The sequence below is a fragment of the Sceloporus occidentalis genome, unplaced genomic scaffold (genome assembly GCF_023333645.1).
Source record: "Sceloporus occidentalis isolate IW3139 unplaced genomic scaffold, rSceOcc1.0.p SCAF_4, whole genome shotgun sequence".
NCBI classification, from domain to species: domain Eukaryota; kingdom Metazoa; phylum Chordata; class Lepidosauria; order Squamata; family Phrynosomatidae; genus Sceloporus; species Sceloporus occidentalis.
The window spans coordinates 8,873,588-8,884,795 of NW_028316984.1; the positions used below are offsets into that span (position 1 = coordinate 8,873,588).

General features: G+C 38.6%; 1 protein-coding gene across 4 annotated transcripts in view; it reads left to right on the top strand.

Annotated features, from left to right (window-relative positions):
* The window catches only part of AFTPH (aftiphilin), a 52,548-nt gene extending 41,674 nt beyond the window's left edge, over window positions 1–10,874 (top strand). For all 4 annotated transcript variants that reach the window (XM_089519185.1, XM_089519186.1, XM_089519183.1 and 1 more), the window contains one exon: window positions 9,762–10,874. In XM_089519185.1, coding sequence (XP_089375311.1) covers window positions 9,762–9,906 — 145 coding nt within the window. In that variant the 3' untranslated portion in view covers window positions 9,907–10,874. The remainder of the gene's footprint in view (window positions 1–9,761) is intronic.
* The last annotated feature ends 334 nt before the right edge of the window (window positions 10,875–11,208 follow it).

Consider the following 11,208-nt stretch of genomic DNA (forward strand, 5'->3'; position numbering starts at 1 on the left):
GTTTCTTTTCTTTTTTCTTCCCCCTTTTCCCAAGTGCTCTCCTTCACAAAAACATTTATTATATAAGGACATGTTTATTCTTCTTAAATACACTTGGAAGCTTCTGTTTAATCCCATTTCTCTGCTACTTTCCATTCTGTTGCAGCCCTCTCATTCTTGACTCTGGGATATCCATCTTTCTTCCTTAATAAATAACCATTACTCATTGATTTAAAATTACTTCACTGAGAATTTAGACCTAGTTAAAATATCCTCTCCCCTGTGTAAGTACAGAAGGAGAACCATTTTAAACTGCTGTTCATTGGCTTGCTTTAATCTGCAAGCAGAATAATGTCATGTGTGCAGGGTTTGTTCATCTGTGCCATACAGATCACATGCAATTTAGATGTCAGTTTATTTCAAGTGTCTGTATCCAGCCTTTCTGATTTTTTTTTAAAAGGCAAGTCTTTATCTTCTGGAATACAAGGTACAGCACAAAGTTTCAGGCTATGAATCGGTAGTGCTACCTTCCTACAGAGATGTGGTGTTCTTTAGGTATTTGCTCCTTGCATGGATACTTGCAGTGAGACAATTCATGGAGTTATTTAAGGCTGGCTTACAGGTGCATTGTTACTTGACAACTCTAGTGATTGCTCAAGTGGTGATTTGTAGCTGTGAAAAACACACTTTACAGTGCAGATTGTGGTTACATGAAAATCTTAAAGCAGTGTTCTTCAGTTGAGCTAATTTTCACATGCAAAATGAATAGTTGCTATTATGATAACCTACCCAATAGTAATGAGACATGGGTCTGTTAGCAGTCTACCATCACCTGAAGCATTTTCATCATGTAAGCCAAGATAGCTGTTTCTGCTGTAAAAACCATAGGTTCCAGTTACGTAGGAACTATCACTCAGGTCACATTGGATATGTAACCATGTGTTTAACTTTTATTTTAAATAATGGTAGGATTTTTGGTCATTCTTACAAACCAAAAATATGTTCAGACTAAAAGAGAAACAAACCTGCTTTGTGTTGCCCCAAGCTCAAGGATGCTTCTCCTGTTAGGCAATTTGAGGCAGCTGTCACTTGGAGTCGTGGATTCACCACTCTCCCCATCCATACCAGTTCAGAAGACTGTTGCTATGGCTGTCTGTAGGTGGCAGATGCCAATCTGAGCACCTCAACAAGGAAACAAACTCTTAATTATTTTAATTTAACTTCCAGAGGAAATGCAATGAGAGCATATAGACACAATAGACTATTCATGCCTGCCCTGGCAAGGTCCTCAAAGTCAGCTCTTGCAAAGCAGTACACTCAGTGCAGCGTTCTACACAGCAGTTCTACCTATGGGGAGTGGGGAGGCAGAAACAACAGTGTAGCAATGGTAGTGCAGGATAGCAGAGGAGTGTAGATTAAATGGGGCTGGCAGAAATGTGATGGAGGCTGGTACTTCTCAAGTTAGTGCCTTGACTGGCAGAACTGCTGTTTGTCTGTGGCTTTTATAATGTAAAATTGATAAATCCGGCACCAGTATTATTTAAAGGCCAGTATACAACTCAGCCAGTCACAAGCACATGCAGAATACATTGAGCAACTCCTGCGGGTGATACACAATTATTTTTCTGCAATTAATATTAAAGATTTAAAAAGATCTACCAGGAAATCTGTTTTTGGAATTGTTTGTCTGCAAGCTAAACCATTCCAAGTTGGTAACACATAGAACAACTGCTGTAGTTATGTTAATCCAACACTTTGCCACTTGAGGGAGTACAAAACCTCAGTTCTTCTTTAATGTCTGCTTGACTGTTCAGTACTGGCACAAAAAGAGTGAAAATCTGGCATGAGTCTCTTTTGACATAAGTTAAAATTTTGGTTAATTGCTTTATTGTAGTGTTCCCCCCCCCCCCCCCCCCCGGCTTGGTTGTAGTTATCAGGATAATGGTTAATGGCTTCAGTCTTTTCGATCTGAACTTCCCTTGCCTTTACTGCTATTGTATATATAGTGCAGATATTAATACCTCCATCCCAAAAATGCCATTTAAATTCCTAATGGTCTTGCCAAGTGCACAGAAAGGTGAAGACCTATGTATTGGTGTTGATTCTTTATAGATTTGTACTGAATTGTCTGACATGCAGATACTCTTATTTTACTGATCTGGTGGCAGTCTGTAAGCATTAGTGTATTCAACTCATTGTTAAAATGTCAAAAAACAAATTAGTTTTAAACAAACTAATTCAAATCTAGTTTTAATTTAGTTTTAAGCAAAGTAATTTAAGTCTATATCTAGGCATTTGATTAAAATCAGGTTGGTTGCCTGTTCATAGCTCATATAATTTATAGTTTTAGATTTGATAATGAGTAGCATTTGGATTTTCAGCGTAAAGACAGGGAAATACATTTGGTGAGATGAAACAGGCCAGAGGAGAGACAGTAGAAGCAGAAGATCAAAATCAGGAGATAGGCTATGACAGGACATCTCAGGATAAAAAGACAAATTAAAACATTTTGGTATCACAAAAATACAAGAATTTGTGGTAGCATGAGTACGATGTTGCTTCTTTTGAGTACAGTCAAACCTCAGTATCCATGGGGGATCTGTTCCAGACCCTGCTAGTGCAGCTGAATCCACCCATCACCATTAAGAAAAATTGGGGCTTACCATCTGCGGATGGTTAAATCCACAGATGGCAAGTCCGCTGATATGGAGAGCGGACTGAATATATTTCAGGATGCATTGCATAATTTGTTTGAAGCCATGGTTGCATGTGATATAGCTCCTCTACAGAATGGCAGCTGAAGGAATGTGTAGAACTGAAAGTTGTTAACCCTTGCATTTGCTTGTGGCAGCAGATGAAGGAAGATTTGAGGCTATATAGAAATATTTTATGGATGGTTGCAGTCAGCTTGGCAGTAGGTGGGGTAACTTCAACTCCTGGCACCATATATAAGTTTCCAACATTGGGCACATCTCAGTTGCTGAATAAATATTCACTTTGAGTTAATATTTATCTTCTAAACCACAGCTCCAGTAGAGAGAAAGAAACACCTATTCTGAAGTCTGTTCACAGGCAGAAAAAAAAATTACATAAAGCAGAAAGCAAAGTTACCTTACTTGATGCCACCAGATCTGCTTGGGCTGAAATTAAGATGAAATAAAGGCATATGCTCCTAGCCATAAAGGAGGAATGTATTGGGGAATGTTGATATGCTGTGTGTTTCATTTTAAGAAAAGATATAATTATTTTTTTCTTTCAGTTATAAATACTGGAACAGTAGTATTTTTGTAGCATGAACCTAAATATCAGGCATTAAAATGACTTTCTCAAAAGGCATATTTTTGTTAGGCAGAAAATAAGTTTTCTGTTCCTCCTCCTTCTCCCATTTCCAATGTACTGCAAACTATTTCAGAGGCTCCTTTAACTGTCAGGAGTGGGTTCTTGGGGAATTTAAGAGGCTCCAACAGGAAAAGGTTCTGCCATATTGTATTATATATGTATTGTTTTTTTATCTGTTACATTGATTGGTGGCTGTTGTTGTTGTTGTGTTCCTTCAAGTTGTTTCTGACTTATGGTAACCCTAAGGCAAACCTATCATGGAGCTTTCTGGGGAAGATTTGTTCAGAGAATGTTTCTCATTTCCTTCATTTGAGGCTGAGATCATGTGACTTGTCCAGGGTCACTTGAGCTGTGTTTGCACTGCAGAAATAATCCAGTTTGTCACCACTTTTAACTGCCATGGCTCAATGCTATGGGATTCTGGGAGTTGTAGTTTGTTGTAGTATCAGAGTGGAACTAAATATTCCACAAAACTCTCAGAGAGAAATCTAAATACCTTACAAAACTACCATTCTCAGCATTCCATAGCGTTGAGCCACAGCAGTTAAAGCAGTGTCAAACCAAATTATTACTGCAGTGCAGATGCAGCCCCAGTAGTTTTATAGCCAAGCTGGGAATCAAACCCTATCTCCAGTTGTAGTCCAACACTCAATCCACTACGACACACTTTCTAAATCTAGTAGCTGTGTCCAAAATTGGATCATATTGTATCTCTAAAAATAGGTTTGTACAAAGCCAGCTGTAGCCAAGTGTTACTGCAACACAACATTTGTCTCCTTCTCGTCAGTGATGTGGATTTTCCAGAAAAAGTGGAGTTGGACATTCTTTAAGAATATTTTCTAGTGCTTTAAATAGAATCATAGAATCATAGAGTTGGAAAAAACCACAAGGGCCATCCAGTCCAACCCCATTCTGCCATGCAGGAAATCTCAATCAAAGCATCCCCGACAGATGGCCATCCAGCCTCTGCTTAAAGACCTCTAAGGAAGGAGACTCCACTACACTCCAAAGGAATGTGTTCCACTGTCGAACAGCTCTTAATAATGGTCTGGCATGGTTTGTTACATTCAAACATATTCCAAACTTAAAGTGGTAATTATTTTATTGGAATAGTTATAATAATGTAAAATGAATAGCATATTTATTGTTAACTGTCCTCAAGTCAATCTTGACCTATTGCAGCCCTGTGGATGAGACATCTCCAAGATTCCCTGTTCTCCACTGCTCTGTTTAGATCCTGCAAATTCATATCCATATCCATCATAACAGAGTCCAACCATCTAGCATGTGGCCTTCTTCTCTTTCTACTTCGCTCCACCTTTCCTAGCATTATTGTTTTTTCCAGTGAGTCCTCCCTTCTCACGATGTGCTCGAAGTATGACAGCCTCAGTTTTGTCATCTTGGCTTCCAGGGGGATCTCTGGCTTGATCTGCTCTAGGACCCATTTGTTTGTCTTTTTGGCCATCCACAAGATCCTCAGCAATCTTCTCCAGTACCACATGTCAAATGCATTGATGCAAGAAGGTCCATTGACATTCATTTAGTTCAAAAATACTGTAACAGTGTTAAATGTGTGAGTCATCAAGCACGACTATTTAGAAGGAAATCAAAAGCTTTTCCTCATTGTTCATTAACCCTCTTCTATTGTTTATATGTAAATCCAAAACTGTGGTTAGTCCTAATTAGAGCTTATAGAAGCAAGCTGGGGCTCGAACTATAGTTTGAAGCTGGCTTGCTTTTCTAAACCATAATTAAAATTAACCACAGTTTATTCACTTTGGAACATAATGAATAACCATGTTTAGTTTCAACTGGGGTAGGCAGCTTGGGCCCTCCAGATGTTTTTCCACCAGATGTTTTCCCACTAGAAATCGCAACATACACCATTGGCTATGCTCACTAGGGCTGATGGGATATGTGGTCCAAAATCTAGAGGGCTGTAATTACAGGCCCCTAGTTAAAAGGAAGAGAGGACTTTCTATCTACTTGTAGCCATGGTTGAAGGGGAGAGAAGGGAGCACTCATAAGTCATTGTTCATTCAAATAATACTAAAGGTGGTAGTTTTAGTTATTGACATAGCTAAAATTGGTGACATAGCTTTAATGTCAGAACAAAGTCATTACCTCTAAATAGATATAATAAACTGTAGTCTGTTTTATAAAGGTAAAAGGTAAACATATTCCCCTGTCAAGTTGTGTCTGATCATAGGTGGCGGTGCTCATCTCCGTTACTAAACCGAAGAGCCAGCATTGTTAAAGATGACTCTGTGGTCATGTGGCCAACATGACTGCACAGAATACTGTTACCTTCCCACCGATGGCCATCTGTCGGGTATGCTTTGATTGAGATTTCCTGCATGGCAAGGGATTGGACTGGATGGCCCTTGTGGTCTCTTCCAACTGTATTATTCTATGATTGTATGATTTTCTTACAATCCGTTCCTTACTTAGGTCCAGAACACACTGCAAAAATAATCCAGTTTGAGACTGCTTTAACTGCCCTGGCTCAATGCTAAGGAATCCTGGGAATTGTAGTTTATTGTGGCACCAGAGCTCTCTCTGACAGAGAAGGCTAAATGTCTCACAAAACTACAGTTCCCGGGATTCCCAAGCATTGAGATAGGGCAGTTAAAGCAGTCTCAAACTGGATTATTTCTGCAGTGTGTTTTGGACTTTAGACAATAAGGAAACTGAAAAACAGAGAGGAGATGTTAACTTTGAAGCAGCATGTTGAGACCTGGCCAGGGAGAAAGTTGGAGGGGGTAGGTGGGTAGGACAGTCGTTTAGCTCCCTAAACCTTGCATGCACTGAATTAGTCCCTTTAAAAGACACATCAAGGGCAGATAAAATAATGCTGTGAAGATCAACATGGAGAGGAGATTTAATAACTGGTCCCTTGCTACCTACCTCAGCCCCTTTGAAAGATATGTTTCAGGGGCAAGTTTTGATGTTGCTTTGGCTCAGCTGTTGTCATTTCAGATATCCATTTTATTTATGGCTGACATTCTAAATTACAATATAGAATAAATTTAGGGTTTCTGCTGGCTGATCACTAACGAAAAATAGATACAGCTCTGCAAATCTAAATATTTCCTCACATAGCTAGTAGAATTGCTTTTTATAATATTTGCTTAATAATTATTAATTACTTCCCCATTTTTTAAAATCAAAATGTTGAGATTGGGCTGCATTTTTTTTTCTGATGGCTTTTGGATGCCCTTTCACCACCAGGCTTTTTGTACAGTACTAATATTCCAAGCTAGTGAAACATCCTTTCAAACAAAAGAAAGAAACAAGTTTTATAGTAGGAGTAGATGCTTTGCTTTTGGTCATAGCAAAATGTACACTGTCTGCTTAGTTTTCATGAAATTCTATTTCAATAGTGGGAGGCAATCAGTTAATAAAAGCTCAGTATCACATGAGGGCTATGTGTGAAACAGAAGAATTCTTCATGGTCTCTTTGATTCACACAACTGGGTTAGCCTGCGCCTGCACAGTGCCTCTTTCACAGTGTTCTGTAGAAGAATTCCATAAAATTTTGGCATTAGCCCTAACCACCTCTGCCAGCCCTATATAATGGGCTCCTGCCACAACCAATCAGTTGCTTTTCATCAGTCGCTGCAGCTGCCTCATCAGGAACAGTGTTCATGTGCTCGAATTGGAAGATGTCTTCTGAAGATTAATTGTTAGTGTGGGCCTTGAGCCACACTAGTTCTGGGGGCTGTCTCAATACCAATGACTTCTTTTAAGAAGTGTGTCAAATGCAGTGCTAAGATTCTGGGTCAAGATGGGCATTTGAGATACCTTCAATGTTTGGGCGAAGCCCATATAGTTCCTTCATGTACATACTTTATTGCGTTTACACTGCAGGCCAGACGCAACACAGTGCTGCCTGAAAGCTGTCTTCTACCAACAGGCCTTGAAACCTTGAGTATGTGCATTGTAAACATCTTTTGACAACAGTCGAAGCAGGTATTCAACATCATTCCTCAGCTTTGAAGATATCCATGTCAAGTGTGGAAAAGGTGGCTTTCGTTCCAGTGGATATCAGCCCCACCAGACAGAAAACCTCGAGTACTTTGGTTCATACCTTATGTACTCAAGCTAAGAAAGCCAGAGACAGTACTGGAGACAAGTCTTAATCACAACAAGAAGAAGGAATCGAAGGAACACTCCTCATCCCGACCTTCTTCTTTGTGTTCAGCTGTTGAAGCTAAAGCTATAGCAGGGCTGTATATCTCAACCTGCTCAACCCCATAATACCTCTTCTGCTATGAAGGGGAAATCTATTCCTTTTGTCACAGTTGTTGTTGCTAGTCAGACCATTTGTCTTTTCACAGCATCTAGGACTTCAGGGTCTGGATCTGACTCAGATTCACTGGACATACCCACCAGGAAGTCATCTTTGATGGAGCTAGGGACAATGAACCCTTCTCCGTAACTGATTATATCAAAGTGTTTGTTGATCAGATGCTTTGCATGGCCAAATCTTTGGATATCAGGATCCAGCAACAGCTCACTCTGCTTGAAGATCCAGTTTTCCAACAGATTCAGTCTTAAGCAAGTACTCCTACAGCCTTGCCGATGCTTCCATACCTTATGCAAATGATTCTGAAACCTTGTTTAACAATCATCCATTCCATCCATTTCCAGCAAGTTAGAGATTCTCTACAAAGTTGATGATTTAGCATCCAAAACCTGGATGGGACAGCATCCAAAACCTAATTTTTGATGCTGTCCCAATCCAGAGCTTCACGATATCTACACTACTCCTGAGGATAAAGAGGGCAAGGAACTCAATGTTATGGGGAGAAAATGTTACTCTTTGACTGTTCATGTTTCCAAGATCTCCAGCTACTTAGCTTTCATGAGGGCTTAGAGTCAACTCCTTTGGGATAATATGACTCCATTCCTTAACCTGAGACACAAAAACTGTAGAGGGGCTTTTCTGTATTTAGAGGCACACAAGCTGACAGGTCATCATGACTGCTCAGCACATTGCTGACTCTGGGGGTAAGGCTATGGCCAGTGCATAGCTCTCTGTCATCATGTATGGCTTCAGTTGTTGGGCCTTTTTGACCAAGCTAGGTCAGTTGCTGAGGACCTCCCATTGGATGATCTTGCCCTGTTTAATTTGGAGACTGACTTCTGGCTGGAGCACACTCACAAGATGCAATCCACCACGAGGAAGTTGAGGTTCAATCCGTTTGAGCAGTCTCCTTCAAAGTTTTGGTATTGTGCCCACAATTATGTGCAGGACTCAAAAGGAACATCGACTTTGACTTTCTGTTGGGCTACAGAATGCTCTGAAAGAGGGACTGCAAGGCACAGGATAATAACCCACTTGTGTGAGTTCATAAATGACCTATTGAAGAACTACAGTTACAGGTATGCAATCTATCTCTGTCCCACCACCCAGCTTTGTAGAGGTTGAAATACATGGTTTAGCCTCCTCTTCAAGCTTCTAAGTCTGTTTTAGAAGTAATTGTATATCCTTTAAGTAGGTTTTTACTTCTAAACTTGCTACTTCCATGCTGTTAAATTATCTTCCAAGTGAGATGAGACTGGTCCTTCCCTTCCACCAGCAGGCAAATACATTTTTATTCAGGAAGGTTTTGACAATTTTCTGGTTACATAGGAAGGGATTTTTAACTGATGGATATTCAACTTTCTCTGTTCATGTGCTTTTAAATTGCTTTTTCCTCAGTCGTATTTAATATTGCTGTTTAATTATCTTTTAATATTATAATGTTTCATGTTTTTATCCTCATGTTTTTAGTTAATGTTACTGTGAGCTGCCTTGAATCCTAGTGTTGGGAGAAAATCTGCATGTAAATAAAATAAAATAAAATAAATATATTGGCAGAAATTCTTTCTGTCTGTCCTTATTCAGTTACAGGCAAGACAAGGCAGCTCAACACAAATTTCAGTGAACAGAAAGGGAATTTAATTAACTTGATATTTGTTAAATAGCTGAACCATTTGACTAGTTTGAAATAGGCTATTTCTGAGACTGAAATTATGTCACCATAATGAACATGTGCAGACCACATGTGTAGAAATGGATACTGCACCCAAAAACCTGTAACAGGAATATCAAATATCAGTCCTGAGAACTTGATATGACTTTTCAAATGTGGATGCAGAATCTTAAGAATTTTTACTTCCATAATAGGTGGTGAGATTTGTTCTTCTTACAGACTTCTTACTTATGTGCAAGACATTAACAAGTTCAGAATGATGCATTACATTTGCATAAAATTCAGCATGTGTGAAAAGGGGTACTAGTTTCATTGCAGCAGTTGTAATGAGTAGCCTCATGAGGCAGTATTGAAGGTGGAAGGGATAAGAAATTGATCTGTCAGAGAGGTTAACGTATTTGTAGAAGACTTTTCTATAGCAATATTTGAGTAACCTTTCTTTAACTTTTTTGTTTTAAATAGAAAGCCCAAAAAGGAAGAACAACTCAGTGAAGAAGCTGCCAAGGTGATTTCTAGCCTTCCTGACTTATCTTTCATGCATGCCAAGGTGTTGATGTTTCCAGCCACATTAACACCTTCGACAAGTTGCCAAGGCAAGGTAGACTAAAATGAAATGAATTGGACAATTTCTATTGATTTTTTGCCCTAACCCCATTTTCTGGGTCCTATAAAATAATCTCACTTTAATTTTTAAAAGAAAATTCAGATGATTTGTTGGTAAGCAGCACTAGAATGGTATACATAGTTATGTATATTTATTTACATACTGGAATCCTAAATTTATAATTAGAAGAAAAACTGTAAATAACTGGGGAAGATTGAACCTTTTTTGGAGATTTATCCTTTTTTGTTGTGCTGGGGTGTAAACATTAGTCTTTGTGGAATACACTGGTAGTGTCCTTCTTAAAAATCTTTATAAATATTTTTTAAAAATCAAAAGGTCCAATCTTTGCTGTTCATATTTCCATCAGTTTTTCCTTCCCCCTCCCTCAGATTGAATCACTTACCTTTGATGAAAATCCTTTTACTGAAAAACTCCAAATATTGTAGGTCTTTCAGTGGCTTTCATCTGATGTGGCTTTTTCTTTGGGGGAACTGGGAGATTGTTTTTTGTTTGTAATTCTTCTAACAGTATGGATTTATCATCTTTGCCTTCCAAGAGGTTTACTATCAGTTCTTTTTAGTTAAGTAAGTGATAGATCACTGCCTAACCACTCAATTGTTTGGAATCTATGTATTAGTCAATTTGATTTGGGCTGGAAGGACCAAAACTATCTGATTGTCTTACAGTGAAATATACCTGTTACATTTTTTTGGTTGTACCACTATTCTTATGTTTGATTTTGCACAGTGTAAATTTGACATAATCATAGACTGCTATGGTTTAGGCTGTATGTACAGTAAAACTATGAGTTGTAAATGTTTGGGGAAATTCCTATGGAAAAAGAGAATGCTATGTAGAACAACCTCTAACAAGGTTTATGTGCATGCCTGAGGTCTTTTTGAAATTTCAGTGTATAAATTTCCTCTTAGCTTACACAAAATAAAAAAAAAATAAAGTTATATAGTCTGTTACTGTGTGTAGTAATATTGGTGTGCATCTGACACTTTCGGTACCACAAAAAGGCAAAAGTGAAGACCACTTTTTCCACTACTGAGAAGGAAAAACAAATTTTGATGGAACACTTTTACAATATACTTAACTGAAATACACACTGTAGATTTTGAGATAAGTGTTTTTTGTGTCCAGATGACAAACTGTGAAAATGTTTTCCTTCTACTGAACAGTGTCTATGTAGAAGTGAAAAATCTAGGCTATTGCTGAAGCTTATAATGATAGTCCTGAGGAGTTTCCTCCTGGTTGGTCTTTGTAACTTAGATGGTTGTCTTGGATTCTTCAGGCACTAGG